The sequence below is a fragment of the Coregonus clupeaformis genome, unplaced genomic scaffold, assembly GCF_020615455.1.
Source record: "Coregonus clupeaformis isolate EN_2021a unplaced genomic scaffold, ASM2061545v1 scaf0001, whole genome shotgun sequence".
In the NCBI taxonomy this organism is placed as follows: Eukaryota; Metazoa; Chordata; class Actinopteri; order Salmoniformes; family Salmonidae; genus Coregonus; species Coregonus clupeaformis.
In genome coordinates this window covers 630,006-646,161 of record NW_025533456.1, presented here as the reverse complement: position 1 = coordinate 646,161, position 16,156 = coordinate 630,006, and the positions used below count along the sequence as shown (strand labels likewise).

The 16,156-nt window shown below is 43.1% G+C and overlaps 1 protein-coding gene, 1 long non-coding RNA gene and 1 other non-coding gene across 6 annotated transcripts in view; 2 read left to right on the top strand and 1 right to left on the bottom strand.

Moving 5' to 3' along the window:
• LOC123482953 (non-lysosomal glucosylceramidase-like) overlaps nucleotides 1-15,040 on the top strand; it is a 37,895-nt gene extending 22,855 nt beyond the window's left edge. For all 4 annotated transcript variants that reach the window (XM_045212185.1, XM_045212186.1, XM_045212183.1 and 1 more), the window contains exons 11-18: nucleotides 5,201-5,305; nucleotides 5,433-5,540; nucleotides 6,691-6,842; nucleotides 7,574-7,680; nucleotides 8,067-8,209; nucleotides 8,733-8,848; nucleotides 13,165-13,356; nucleotides 13,675-15,040. In XM_045212185.1, coding sequence (XP_045068120.1) covers nucleotides 5,201-5,305; nucleotides 5,433-5,540; nucleotides 6,691-6,842; nucleotides 7,574-7,680; nucleotides 8,067-8,209; nucleotides 8,733-8,848; nucleotides 13,165-13,356; nucleotides 13,675-14,142 — 1,391 coding nt within the window. In that variant the 3' untranslated portion in view covers nucleotides 14,143-15,040. The remainder of the gene's footprint in view (nucleotides 1-5,200; nucleotides 5,306-5,432; nucleotides 5,541-6,690; nucleotides 6,843-7,573; nucleotides 7,681-8,066; nucleotides 8,210-8,732; nucleotides 8,849-13,164; nucleotides 13,357-13,674) is intronic.
• On the bottom strand, nucleotides 446-15,987 carry LOC123482955. The gene is made up of 5 exons (XR_006658024.1): nucleotides 15,675-15,987; nucleotides 2,285-2,324; nucleotides 1,877-1,951; nucleotides 1,572-1,688; nucleotides 446-1,162 (listed from the first exon to the last, which is right to left on the bottom strand). It is a non-coding gene; the product is annotated as an uncharacterized LOC123482955 (long non-coding RNA).
• On the top strand, nucleotides 8,530-8,601 carry trnad-guc. Its single transcript has one exon. It is a non-coding gene; the product is annotated as a tRNA-Asp (tRNA).
• Nucleotides 15,988-16,156: the final 169 nt, after the last annotated feature.

The window sequence follows — 16,156 nt, the reverse complement described above, 5'->3', positions numbered from 1 at the left end:
CCCCAAAACATCACTGCTCTAGAGGAGATCTGCATGGAGGAATGGGCCAAAATACCTGCAACAGTGTGAAAACCTTGTGAAGACTTACAGAAAACATTTGACCTGTGTCATTGCCAACAAAGGGTATATAACAAAGTATTGAGAAACTTTTGTTATTGACCAAATACTTATTTTCCACCATAATTTGCAAATAAATTCATTAAAAATCCTACAATGTGATTTTCTGGAGAAAAAAAATCTCATTTTGTCTGTCATAGTTGACGTGTACCTATGATGAAAATTACAGGCCTCTCTCATCTTTTTAAGTGGGAGAACTTGCACAATTGGTGGCTGACTAAATACTTTTTTTCCCCACTGTATATGAACAAGGTGAAATGTATTTCAATTCATAATGTCCGAAAGCACTGCTGTATTAAAGCAATTCAGAACTAACTTGTTGACCTGTTCTGTTGCAGATTCAAAGCCAGATTAACTCATTGCAGAATGTATTCATTATCATTAATGAATAAGCATATTTATTTGACAAGAATGCACCTAGTCACACATCAATCACGTAAAACACCAGAACTCCAACAATTACATTGTTTTAAATAAATCAAAATAGGAAACAATGCATACATATAACATCTGACTTTGCAGTAAAGATTTAAATGATTTATTCATCAATGCCACAAATCTGGAATATCAAATAGCACCATATGAACTATTGTTACTATACACGAAAGCGCACAGAATCTTCTGCTTTTCCATTTTCGGAATTAGCCCAGCAGAAATTAAACAAAATATAAAACAGCATATTGTAATTTTGGTGGGTGAGATAACAATGGAAAAACTGGGTGTGTAAGGTAGGTTTTATATAAAATACTAGGTCAACTCCAGCAGAATGAGAAACCCACTTTAACAGACTCAAAACAAGGAAGCCATGCCTAAACACAGCTATACCAACACCCTTCGTGTCAATTTAACAGGTCCATGTTGCTGCTGTCAATTGTGAGCAGCACATTTACCACAGCGTTTAGTCTGAACCCCTGAGCAAGCAGGAGGAGGACAGTATTACACAGGAGGAAAAAACAGTAGACCACAACACATGAATGTGTTTCTGAGTCTAGATGCTATGAAATCAGGAGAAGAACAAGTGAAGGAAGCAGCATAGGGAAAGTGGCTGAAGGTAGGGTGGGTTTATAGACGAGATGGAGAGGTCCAAAGTGTCCGAAGTTGAGGGACCATGGGGCATAAAAGACAGTGTGGATTAGGCAGTAGCTAGAGGGATGGTTGGCCATGGAATAAACATCAAATGGGGTGCTGGTGTGCTTCTGCACCCCTTTAAAAAAATGTTAATTGTCACAAATATCCGGCCCGTATCCAGTCATACCCGGGGTCTCGGCGTGTCCCCCGACATCATTTCGTTACAGCATTCAAATCGTGGTCAATATTTAAAGACTAAGTGATCACAGCATTTCCACAAATTGACCATTCGCAATATAACTTAAGCATTGAGGACAGCATTTGGTTGACAACATGGTGGTTTACACCACCATGTCTACTGTATGCGAATGATGGAATAATCTTACCTCAACTGTTGGTCCATTTGAGTGTGTGGTCACTTAGGCCTTCACATCAACCAGTACTGGGACCATTTGGAGACTTGGGATGCTTGCTCTCAAAGTGCTGCTTGAATGTCTTTGAGTCTGCAAAATGGAGGAAGTTATCAATCTGTGGCTTAGATTGAATTCAATGTTGACACACATGATAAACGAAGCAATACGATGCAACACACTACTACACATATGAAAGACTGTACCACACAGGCCAGTACAATAGCCTACATATGGAGAGAAACCTAATGACACATACAGTACCAACCAATACTACTCACCCGATGGGCGGGTGTGGACCAGTGCTGCCTTGGCTGCAGTCTTTTGGTTTGCAGCTGCTCCCTCCTTAGCATCCGCTGCAATGGCATCAGTCAACAAGTTCAACTTCAACTTGAAAGTAGAGCATGTGTTATACAGTATATCAATACCCCCCCATTAATAATTACTTAAATAGGTGGACAGCTCCAGATCTGAATGGCAGGAGTGTGTATAAGCTTTTGTTCCTACCCAGCCCATACCTGATTACAAATCATAGCCTATCGCCGTGATTCGGTATGTTGATTATTTAAGTCAGGTGTTAGAGCTGGGCTGGGACAAAACCCTTCACACACTCCTGCTCTTCAGGACTTCCTACAATGTCTGTAACAGACCAAAGCTGGAGAGTCGTGTTCCAGTTTGAAACGGCTTACCTAGCTGAGAGGTGAAAAGACTTCGGCACGCCCATTGGTTCTGGAATGGAGAAGGTGCAAATAAGGTTTGGAATTTGGCATCAATAACATGACAGTAATTCTACCTCAAAAACAAAATCAAATCAAATTGTATTTGCCACATGCGCTGAATACAACAGGTGTAGACATTACAGTGAAATGCTTACTTACAAGCCCTTAACCAACAATGCAGTTTTTTTTTTTTTAGAAAAAAGTAAAATAAAAAGTGTTAAGTAAAAAAAATACAAGCAAATAACTAAAGAGCAGCAGTAAAATAAAATAACAGTAGGGAGGCTATATACAGGGGGGTACTGGTGCAGAGTCAAGGTGCGGGGGCACCGGCTAGTCGAGGTAGTTGAGGTAATATGTACATGTGGGTAGAGTTAAAGTGACTATGCATAAATAATAGAGTAGCAGCAGCGTAAAAGAGTGGGGTGGGGGGGCAGTGCAAATAGTCTGGGTAGCCATGATTAGCTGTTCAGGAGTCTTATGTCTTGGGGGTAAAAGCTGTTGAGAAGCCTTTTGGACCTAGACTTGGCGCTCCGGTACCGCAAGCTGTGCAGTAGCAGAGAGAACAGTCTATGACTAGGGTGGCTGGAGTCTTTGACAATTTTTAGGGCTTTCCTCTGACACCGCCTGGTGTAGAGGTCCTGGATGGCAGGAAGCTTGGCCCCAGTGATGTACTGGGCCGTACGCACTACCCTCTGTAGTGCGTTGCGGTCGGAGGCCGAGCAGTTGCCATACCAGGCGGTGATGCAACCAGTCAGGATGCTCTTGATGGTGCAGCTGTATAACTTTTTGTCTTGATCACGTTGAGGGAGAGGTTGTTATCCTGGCACCACATGGCCAGGTCTCTGACCTCCTCCCTATATGCTGTGTCATCGTTGTCTGTGATCAGGCCTACCACTGTTGTGTCTCCGGCAAACTTAATGATGGTGTTGGAGTCGTGCCTGGCCATGCAGTCATGGGTGAACAGGGAGTACAGGAGGGGACTGAGCACGCACCCCTGAGGGGCCCCCGTGTTGAGGATCAGCGTGGCAGATGTGTTGTTACCTACCCTTCCACCTGGGGGCGGCCTGTCAGGAAGTCCAGGATCCAGTTGCAGAGGGAGGTGTTTAGTCCCTGGATCCTTAGCTTAGTGATGAGCTTTGAGGGCACTATGGTGTTGAACGCTGAGCTGTAGTCAATGAATAGCATTCTCACGTAGGTGTTCCTCTTGTCCAGGTGGGAAAGGGCAGTGTGGAGTGCAATAGAGATTGCATCATCTGTGGATCTGTTGGGGCAGTATGCAAATTGGAGTGGGTCTAGAGTTTCTGGGATAATGGTGTTGATGTGAGCCATGACCAGTCTTTCAAAGCACTTCATGGCTACAGACGTGAGTGCGACAGGTCGGTAGTCATTTAGGCAGGTTCTTAGTGTCCTTGGGCACAGGGACTATGGTGGTCTGCTTGAAACATGTTGGTATTACAGACTCAGTCAGGGACATGTTGAAAATGTCAGTGAAGACACTTGCCAGTTGGTCAGCGCATGCTCGGAGTACACTTCCTGGTAATCCGTCTGGCCCTGCGACCTTGTGAATGTTGACCTGCTTAAAAGTCTTACTCACATTGGCTACGGAGAGCGTGATCACAGTCATCCAGAACAGCTGATGCTCTCTTGCATGCCTCAGTGTTGCTTGCCTCGAAGCGAGCATAGAAGTGATTTAGCTCATCTGGTAGGCTTGTGTCACTGGTATACACAATCTGTGTGTATACCAATTCATTTAAAACCCACCATAGCAGGTAGGACTAAATAAGGTTATATACACCTTGCCTACTAGCTATACACATGATCTGCTGGCCAGAGGGGAAAAGCAAACATATCAATGTTTTCCCGCAGTAAAGTAAGCACAGTGTTGAGTCTAGAGGATGCTAATCAGTCAATCTCTGAAACCTCTCAAAAAGCCAGACTGAAATAATACAGAAAGCTAGGGTAACTACAAGTTAAGTAGTACTTGAAGTAGGTTACCCACCCCCTCACCCACAGACGCAAACAAACTTTATCAAGAACGCCTAGCCCTGACTTCACCATATAAGTTAGCTAGCTAGTTAACTAGCAAGCTAGACTGTTTGGTTTATAAAAGCCAAAGAAAGCTAAACTCAATTTAGCCAACATTAGTTAGTTAATCCAGAGATTCTTACCTTTGCCTCGATTCGGCAGTCTCGTCCAGATAATCATGGCCCTTTTTGAGTGACGTAAAGCTTAAGAGACCGCCATTTGTAGTTCTGTATTATTGCAAATTAGCTTTTCATATTTTATTTGTTTTTTGGGGGGGTAAATACAGGCAAATATATTGAATTGTCACCTTGTCCAAGAGAGATTTACAGTTATAAAAACGTCACGCCAGGGTACGCCTACACGAAACGCCCTTAAAAAACAACAACTATTGGAACCATTTCCGTGTTTGACTGCTAGGTTTTATGGGTATTATGACTCGTACTGTGATAGACTACAGAGGACAGCCCAACACGCACGCACACACACACACACATACACACACACACACACACACACACTTGTGCCATCTAATGTAGATGCCTGCACCGCCTATTGAAATGTACCTTTTTTTGTTAGGGAAATCATGTAATCAACGAGGTGGTCTGGTGGCTGGAGGGGGATCTTTAAAAATAGGTAGACCCCCGAAAAGACACTGTCCTCTTTAGCATTGTGGTCAGTATCCCCGCCTGTCACGCGGGGGCCAGGAGACCGGGGTTCAATTGCCAGACGGGGAGGAAACACTTTTGTCTGTTAGATAAGGCTAATTGTAAAGTAACCTTGTCTTTACTCCTCTCTGAAGTGTGTGTGTGAGTGAATGGGAGTTCAATCATTTTTAAATGTTCTCTTTTCTTCTCCTCATAGGTCAGGAGTACAGGATGTATAACACGTACGACGTGCACTTCTACGCTTCCTTTGCACTCATCATGCTATGGCCCAAACTAGCCCTCAGCCTGCAATATGACATTGGTGAGTAAAGCAGGGTCTGAATGTTATTGTGTGTGTCTGTGTGCTCGCACATGTGTGTGGTGGCCCTCTCCCATCCTGGAGCAAATATGTGTTTGTGTGCGTTCACTATTTATGTATTGTTTTTCAGCTGGCAGTGTGGTTTCGTGTGACCCGACTGAAAGACTCCATCTGATGAGTGGCAGAAATTCTCCCGTGAAGACTAAGAATGTAGTCCCTCACGACATAGGAGACCCAGGTATAGGGGAAACACAAACATACTGTACCAACATTTACCAACAATTCATAAAGATGGTCCTTCGAGCCGGATTCATATAAATGATATTGTCCCATATATATACTGAAGGAAAATATAAACGCAACCATTTCTAAATTTTTACTGAGTTACAGTTCATATAAGGAAATCCGTCAATTGAAAGAAATTCATTAGGCCCTAATCTATGGATTTCACATGACTGGGAATACAGATGTACATCTGTTGGTCACAGATACCGTAAAAAAAATAATAATAGGGGCATGGATCAGAAAACCAGTCAGTATCTGGTGACCACCATTTGCCTCATGCAGCGCGACAAATCTCCTTCGCATAGCGTTGATCTGTGGCATTGTGTTGTGTGACAACTGCACATTGTAGAGTGGCCTTTTATTGTCCCCAGCACAAGGTGCACCCGTGTAATGATCATGCTGTTTAATCAGCTTCTTGATATGCCACACCTGTCAGGTGGATGGATTATCTTGGCAAAGGAGAAATGCTCACTAACAGGGATGTAAACACATATGTGTTTTTGTGCATATGGAACATTTCTGTGATCTTCTATTTCAGCTCATGAAACATGGGACCAACACTTTACATGTTGAGTTTATATTTATTAAATTAGACATTGGGTTGAATACTGGCACTGAATTCAGATATGTGCATGTAACTTGGACTTTCGGGACATGCATTGTGAGTTATGAGCTCAGATTTCATGTTATATAAGAATTGGACTCTTTTAGCTTTTGTAATTTGTGTCTTAGTGAATCTGCATTGTCTTACTTTAAATAACAGGTCTGTCTTCTGTACAGATGTAGCCGTCATATAACAATGACCGCATCTGTGTTCTCTAGGGACATTTATGAATCATAATTTTATATTTATCTAAAATATTGTTTTTCTTTCTCACTTATTTTATATATATGTGAAGCACTTTGAACTGCATTTATTTTGTACGAAATGTGCTATATAAATAAATAAAATGTGTAGCTCAGTTGGTAGAGCATGGCGCTTGCAACGCCAGGGTTGTGGGTTCGATTCCCACGTGGGCCAGTATAAAAATGTATGCACTCACAACTGTAAGTCGCTCTGGATAAGAGCGTCTGCTAAATGACTAAAATGTAAAAAAATCTAGATGACGAGCCGTGGCAGCGTGTCAACGCCTACCTGATCCACGACACGGCCGACTGGAAGGACCTGAACCTGAAGTTTGTCCTGCAGGTCTACAGAGACTTCCACCTGACCCAGGACCCACAGTACCTCCAGGACATGTGGCCCATCTGCCAGGTAGGGAGGAGCGCTGATAGGATCCGTTACTATAATACGATTATAACGTCAAGGAGATCTGCAGTTAGTTTAGGTAGTGTAGTGGTTATCACGTTCACCTAACACGTTGGAAGGTGTAGTGGTTATCACGTTCACCTAACACGTTGGAAGGTGTAGTGGTTATCACGTTCACCTAACACGTTGGAAGGTGTAGTGGTTATCACGTTCACCTAACACGTTGGAAGGTGTAGTGGTTATCACGTTCACCTAACACGTTGGAAGGTGTAGTGGTTATCACGTTCACCTAACACGTTGGAAGGTCCCCAGTTTGACACCGGCGGAAACAGTTTAGTTTTTTCTCTCCCGCTGAGCAACACTTGACAATAATAACTATTTTCATATACAGTATCTAAAGCAGTCAAGTTATGCAGTAGAGCAGTTATGGCATGCAATTATGAAATGGAACGCAAAAAAAATACAAAAATAAAAATATATATCCTCTGTGGCTAAATTGTGCTCTCTGGTGTAGTAATCCTCCCAGTCGCAGTGTTGGCCGGCACTCAGTTGTAGAGCATTTTGCCAGGTTTTTAATAGAACTTAAGTCGCTTATTAATGAATTATTTTATTTATTTATGTACAGACAAGACAAAATAGTTAACTTTTTGGCGAATGTACCTAATCATTATAATTCATTAAAATAATGATTGTATTATTTAATACATGTATTTCAAATGTTATTATATCCCCTTCAGGCCGTGATGGAGTCAGAGATGAAGTTTGATACGGACGGCGATGGTCTGATAGAGAACTCTGGCTACGCCGACCAGACCTACGACGGATGGACTGTAACAGGACCTAGGTGAGAGTTGAGAAGAGCGAGAGGGAGAGAACTGGTAAATAGCGTGACATAACTTGTAACAAGACTCATTGTAGTAGAAGTTCCCACTGTGATGGCAAACAGGAAAAGAGGAAGTCAGTTGACAGTTGTATTTTTATCTGCTTCCCTCACCCACCCCAGGGAGGTGAGACTGTGTTTTAAGGTCACATCAAATAATTCAACTTCCTGTTTTCGACCAGGAATTATACTGCATGCATGTTGTAATGTATGAGGCAAGGTCAAACCTGAGTTCCAGTTGTAATTTTAAAGATTTCTATGTGTTACTTTTTCAGTGTTAGTTTATAGGAATTATAATCTGCGCTCTCCCTCTCTCTCTCCCCCTACCTCTCTCTCCCGCTTTCTCTCAGTGCGTACTGTGGGGGTCTGTGGCTAGCCTCTGTGTGTGTGATGTGTAAAATGGCCAGGCTGGTGAACAATGAGACTGCCTTCAATCGCTTCAGAGACATACTAGACCGGGGGAGCGCTGCCTTCGACAAACTGCTGTGGAATGGTCAGTTCCTTATTTCTGCCAGTAGAGGGCGCACGTTCAGTAATGAATAGGGAGTAATGCCGAAAATATTTTTGGGGTGTTACACATTCTTCAACAATGTCACACTTTGCTAAGAAATATATTCTTGTGATTTTATGTGTTTATAGAGCATAAAGTTTGAATTTAAGCCACAATTCTATAGTAAACAACTAGCAACTACACTTCTGGAGTACAAATTAGTAATTAATTATATTGTACATGAATCATAGACAAGCATACATTTATTTGATGCTGGGGCCTGTGTGAAGTATGTAATGATTAGTATTCTTCATGGACTTCAGTCCTCGTTAGTATAGTGGTCAGTATCCCCGCCTGTCAAGTGGGAGACAGGGGTTCAATTCCCCGACGGGGAGGAAAAACTTTTATTTTATTTTTTATTTCTGTCTTTGAGATAAGCCTCATAGTAAAACGCCATTCAGAGCTTGACTTTAATTTTGCTGTACAATTAAGACTAAAAGCTGAATATATATCTCTGTATCTTCAGGCCAGTACTACAACTACGACAGTAGTGGACGGGATCTCTCCAACAGTGTGATGTCAGACCAGTGTGCCGGCCAGTGGTTCCTACGGGCATCTGGATTGGGAGATGGCCAGTTTCAGGTCAGACACAAAGCCAAGACATAAAGAGTAATACTATTGTTGACTATTAAAACCCTAATAGAAAAGTATTGACTAAACAGTGCCACACACTGGACAAACAGAGGAACATTTAGCTCCTGATCAGACTGATGTTTTAACCTCCACTGGTCTAGTAATGATTGTACTAGGATTTCTATCAGAATTTTCTTACTGATTGTAATGTGACTTTATTGCTTATATTATCGCTTATTCCTGTTCCGGACGACTGTGTGATCACTCTCTCGGTAGCCGATGTAAGCAAGACCCTTTTAAACAGGTCAACGTTCACAAAGCCGCGGGGCCAGACGGATTACCAGGATGTGTACTCGAAGCATGCGTGGACCAACTGGCAAGTGTCTTCACTGACATTTTCAACCTCTCCCTGACCGAGTCTGTAATACCTAGATCAGGGGTGTCAAACTCATTTTAGCTCAGGGGCCACATGGAGGAAAATCTATTCCCAAGTGGGCCGGACTGGAAAAATCATGGTATATATATATATATAACTTAAAAACAACAACTTCAGATTGTTTTCTTTGTTTTAATATGATCAACATACAACATAAAGCTGGAGCCTGAGGACAGTGTGTCCAAAATAGTACAAGCACAACATCACTATTAATCATAAAACACGTCAAGTTTATTTGAAAATTCTAAAGAAAAAGAACACACAAACACACAATGCCTCAGTGATTAACAGAACTGTTTCACAGATCACAGAACTATATCAGGGTGTCATTTCTCAGGCAGAAATGTAGATAAAAATAATGAAATCCTGTTCCCCAAACAAGTGCAAGAACCACAGAGTCAAGAATAGGTTAAATGTACAAATAAAATAAAAACAATTAAAAACAATAGCACATCAACATAAAAACATATAAACATAAATCTGAAAGCGTTGCTCAAACTCCCGTAACAGTCCCGTTATTTTATCTTTGAACCGCTTCATGTCTGCCACATGTTGGGTCGCGCACACATTTTTCAGACAGGGGAAGTGAGCTGCATCACCACCGGCAAGTTCGTCTCCCACAATGACAGCTTCAACTTGAAAGAACGTATGCTGTCATAATACTGCGTGACAACTTTGTTGCGCCCTTGCAGCTGTTTGTTCAAGTTATTCAGGTGGTCTGTAACATCCACCATAAATGCAAGGTCCGGCATCCATTCTGCGGAATGAAATTCTAACACTGGTTTGCCCTTTTCTTCCATGAACTGTTCAATTTCTTCTCGTAAATCAAAGAAACGCCTCAGCACAGCACCTCGGCTTAACCATTTTACCTCAGTGTGGTATGGCAGGCCATAGATGTGGTATTTCTCTCTGAGAAGGCTGTCAAACTGACGGTGATTCAGGCTTCTGGATCGGATGAAATTAACAGTTTGGATGACCACCTTCATGACGTTATCCATCTTTAATGACTTGCAACACAAAGCCTCCTGGTGCAAAATACAGTGAAAAGTCAAAAAATCACGTCCTCCATTTGCAGATTGCACTTTCTCTCTGAACTTTGTCACAACGCCTGCTTTTTTCCCCGATCATTGAGGGCGCACCATCTGTAGCCAGGCTGACAGCGTGGGACCAGTCCACTCCGACCCTGTCCAGCGCGCCCGACGAGTGCGGTAAAAATATCAGCTGCTGTCGTTGTATCTGTCATCGGCACCAACTCCACGAACTCCTCGGTGACGGTCAATGTGTCATCAACTCTGCGGATGAAAAAATTGCCAGTTGTGCAACATCTGTAATGTCCGTGCTTTCATCAATTGCAACCGAAAACGCAATAAATGACTTTACTTTTTGCTTCAACTGGCTGTCCAAATCCACTGAAAGATCGGAAATCCTGTCTGCAACTGTGTTTCTTGTCAGGCTGATATTTGCAAAAAGCCTGCCGCTTTTCAGGGCACACAATCTCCGCTGCCTTCATCATGCATGTTTTTACAAATTCACCCTCACTAAATGGTTTTGAAGCCACTGCGATTTCATTAGCAATGAGGTAGCTAGCTTTCACTGCAGCGTCACTGATGTCTCGGCTGTGAATAAACACAGACTGCTGTTTCTTCAGACCCGCCAACAGTTCATTCACCTTCTCTCATCTCCGCTGTCCTTGAAAGTTGTCATATTTGTCGGCATGAAGACTCACATAGTGGCGACGAAGGTTATATTCTTTCAGCACTGCAACATGCTCTGAACACACCAAACATACAGCTTTCCCATTCAATTCCGTGATTAAATAGGATGACCATTTTTCTTGGAACACTCTGCACTCTGCGTCCACTTTTCTCTTTTTTGACAGAGACATATTGGGGCAATGAGGGTGCCAAAGCACATAATGTTAAAAGTAGAAGCCGTAATAAATATCGCGGGCAAAACAAAGTAGCTCATTGGCTGCACGTGCTTGACCTACTTGCTCTGCCCCGGTATAAACAGTTTGCTTGCTTAACACAAGTGCTATTGCGCCATCCAGTGGACGCAATTGGAACAGCAGTTTATTTTATTGAAAAATTGCAGCGCATTTTAAAATATATATATATATATATATATTTATTTTTTCAAAATCATCTCGCGGGCCGGATTAAACCCGTTTGCGGGCCTGATCCGGCCCGCGGGCCGTACGTTTGACACCCCTGACCTAGATGTTTCAAGCAGACCACCATAGTCCCTGTGCCCAACGAAGCGAAGGTAACCTGCCTAAATGATTACAGCCCCGTAGCACTCACGTCGGTAGCCATGAAGTGCTTTGAAAGGCTGGTCATGGTTCACATTAACACCCTCATCCTGGAAACCCTAGACCCACTCCAATTTGCATACCGCCCCAACAGATCCACAGATGATGCAATCTCTATTGCACTCCACACTGCCCTTTACCACCGGGACAAGAGGAACACCTATGTGAGAATGCTGTTTATTGACTACATCTCAGCGCTCAACACCATAGTGCCCACAAAGCTCATCACTAAGCTAAGGACCCTGGGACTAAACACCTCCCTCTGGATCCTGGACTTCCTGACAGGCCACCCCCAGGTGGTAAGGGTCGGCAACAACACATCTGCCCTCAGGGGTGCGTGCTTAGTCCCCTCCTGTACTCCCTGTTCACCCACGACTGCGTGGCCAAACACCATCATTAAGTTTGCTGACGACACAAAAGTGGTAGGCCTCATCACCACCAACGATGAGACAGCCTATAGGGAGGAGGTCAGAGACCTGGCAGTGTGGTGCCAGGACAACAACCTCTCCCTCAATGTGAGCAAGACAAAGGAGCTGATCGTGGACTACAGGAAAAGGCGGCTCGAACAGGCCCCCATTCACATCGACGGGGCTGTAGTGGGGCGGGTCGAGAGTTTCAAGTTCCTTGGTGTCCACATCACCAACAAACTATCATGGTCCAAACACATCAAGACAGTCATGAAGAGGGCACGACAACCCCTTTTTCCCCTCAGGAGACTGAAAAGATTTGGCATGGGTCCCCAGATCCTCAAAAAGTTATACAGCTGCACCATTGAGAGCATTCTGACCGGTTGCATCACCGCCTGGTATGTCAACTGCTCGGCATCTGACCATAAGGTGCTACAGAGAGTACATCACTCCAGTCACCCAAGTCATTAGACTGTTCTCTCTGCTACTGCACGGCAAGCTGTACCGGAGCGCCAAGTCTAGAACCAAAAGGCTCCTTAACAGTTTCTACCCCCAAGCAATAAGACTGCTGAACAATTAATAAAATGGCCACCCGGACTATTTACATTGATCTCCCTCTTCCCTTTGTTTTTACACTGCTGCTACTCGCTGTTTATTATCTATGCATAGTCACTTTACCCCCACCTACATGTACAAATTACCTCGACTAACCTGTACCCCTGCACATTGACTCGGTACCCCCTGTATATAGCCTAATTTCTGTTATTTTATTGTTACTTTTTATTAAAATTGTTACTTTAGTTTATTTAGTATATATTTTCTTAACCAACAATGCGGTTCAAGAAAGAGTTAAGGGCTTGTAAGTAAGCATTTCACGGTAAGGTCTACACCCGTTGTATTCGGCGCATGTGACAAATAACATTTGATTTAACTAAGTAAAGTGTCTTGAAAAGCACTTAAAATAACTTTACATTATTACTATTAATGACTTATTTTTTTATCTTGCAGTCTATGTAAAGTGACAGTGTCTTTTAAAAAGCACTTAAAACAATTTGTAATATTATTACTGTTAATGACTTCCAGACTCAACATAGCATTCTGATCACACTGATTAAATCAAACTATACAAACAAACAAACAAACCAAAACAAAGCACTACCCCTCCCCCCAGGCCTTTCCTAAGGAGAAGATTTGCAGTGCACTGAAGTCTGTGTTTGACCTGAACGTGATGAGTTTCGCTGGGGGTCAGATGGGTGCGGTCAACGGTATGAGGCCGGAGGGGGTGCCTGACCACTCCAGTGTCCAGTCAGACGAGGTGTGGATCGGCGTGGTGTACGGACTGGCCGCTACTATGATCCATGAGGTGAGAGTGAGAGAGAAAGTCAGTATGGGGGGGAAGAAGCCTCCTTTCCTTGTCTGTAGTCTGAGATTGTTCATCTGACCTTTTGAGCAAACCTTTTTTTAAGTACTACAAACTTTTTTTTTGCTCAGTAGATCATTTCAGTAAATTCAACAAATGATACAAAATGTAAAATTTCAGATATGACCTACAATCCTCTCCCATCTTCCACATTTCAAACCAAAATATCGTACCTCTAAACCCACCTCTATGTACTATGTCAATCCAATCGATTTATCAATTTACCAATCATCATGCAAAACCTGTCTGTGTCTGTGTCAGGGTATGTTGGAGGAGGGTCTACGTACAGCGGAGGGCTGCTACCGGACGGTGTGGGAGCGTCTGGGCATGGCCTTTCAGACCCCGGAGGCCTACTGTGAGAAGGGCATCTACCGCTCCCTGGCCTACATGAGGCCTCTCAGCATCTGGGCCATGCAGCTGGCCCTGGACACCTCACCACCACGTGACCAGGCTCCCCAGACCACCACCACACCTGCTGACCAGGCCCCCCAGACCACTACCATACCTACTGACCAGGCCCCCCAGACCACCACCACTACCACCACCACACCTGCTGACCAGGCCCCTCAGACCACCACCACTACCATACCTACTGACCAGGCCCCCCAGACCACCACCACTACCACCACCATACCTACTGACCAGGGCCCCCAGACCACCACAATACCTACTAAGACGGAGGGAGAACCAGGACAGAAGGAGAGTCAGGACCAGGTTCACATTCAGTAGGCTAAACGTTATCGAAAGTAGCCGATTGCACCACAGAGACTGAGTTGCTCGGACAAGGACAGAGGGGATACCAGGGGAAGATCTCAATTGCATACTCCTCACGTCCTCTCTCGCCTCGTCTCGTTCCCAAAACCCATTGGATGAGAAAGCCAGACGTTCCTCCCCTCTGACCTTCTCCTCCAATGGGTTTTGAGAATGAGACGAGGAGAGCGGACGTGAGGAGAATGCAACTGAGATCTTCCCTATGAGAGGAGGGGAGTTAGGACCAAGGCCACGTTCAGAAGCCTAAATGTTGTTGAAAGATGCATATAGAACTGTTATGAATAGACCCGATATGATTCATTCTTCTATGTCAGAGAGATGTGTTAGTTCTACCTAACATATTTATATCTGAAAGTGCCACAATGTTGTGCCCTGCTGAACACACCCCTGGACCAGACTGGTGTGGATGAGGCGAGACTGAAAAAAGGTGTTGTCCCAGAAAACGGAGGAAGTCAAACTGAAGAACTACAACATTTTGATTCTCTAAAGATTCCAAGTTCCAGAATCTAATGACTGACCCTTGACCTCTGGCTGTCTGTGATCTCATTCTACATGGAGTTTACAACGCAACAACATCATGTTCCACTGGTTGCCTCTGTAGACACACACACACACACACACACACACATCCTGCACACACAATCATAAATAGTCAAGCTTGCATATACAGAACAACACAATCTCATATGCAAAGTGTGACAATGACTATCTGTATATCACTGTAGCAGCTATAATGAAATTACAGTCTTAATTTGAATGAGAATATGTTTATTATTTCAGACTTCTACATGCAGGTTTAACCAAGGGTAGACCGACTGAGTCTAGAAGGACTTAGAATAAAGACTTGAATACAAAACGGTATTTGAAGATTATTATTTATTTCTCTATACGTTTGAATGCTGTATAAAGTGCTGTAACATGAAGTGTAGAAAAAAGAAAAAAAAGTCTGAATATTTGTTTCTTCTTTTTACTGAGTATTTGGTAGTGATGGGGGGGGGGATACTGCCCACTATACTAACTAGGACTGAGTGTGAGCTAGAATTCTACCTATGCGCATCAGTTAATAACACAACAGCATCCTGTCCCACTGGTTGTCCATACAAGTACACATACACACACTAGAGACGATTACAATTATTTGAATATTCAAATATCCGAACGGACCTTAGTATTCCATTACTTGTGTGCGTGTTCATTTTTGTTAATTTTATTGGGGGGTGGGCCTATTTTAACAATTAAAAAGTTTTTTTCTAAATTAAGTTATCATTGAGACATTATTACATACAGGGATATACCATGACAATTGAAATTCTTCATTTAATAAAATAACAAACTATTAAATGAAGTTTTTATGACAGTACATTGAGCTAGCGCATTTAGCCCACCAGTCAGACCTGACAACCTATTTTCTCCACTTCAAATAGCAATTACAATCGCGCACATAACAGAGGTTCCAGAAGACCTGACACAGAGTAATGCAGAACACTCACGAGAAAAGTATTTTGAAACCGAATCCATCAATCATGGCGAAAATCAGACTTCTCTTTCACCTTTGCTGTTAGCCAAAAACTACCGGAGAATTACAGCCTGTCCATTGTGGTAGCCTACCTCTGCCTTTGGCATTTGTGACATTCTGATTGGTCAAGTTAGTTTTTTTTTATACGTTTTTTGAATGTCGACTATGCAGATATCAGAAAAAATTCCTGTCGGAAAAGTATAATATTTTAAAATGCCCATCCCTAACAAACACACACACACAAACACAATACCAACATTTACCTACAAACAAGTCCTGCGCCCACTTTGAACACAGATCCAAGAGCCTAAATGACCTCAATTAAATTTTTGAACTCTCTCTACGCATCAGGATATCTTCATGAGGATGAGGAGCGACAGGGAAGAGATCTAGAGTCAGACGAGGAGGACGAAGACCATGAGAAAATGAAAAATTGATTTGTGCACAATGGCAATA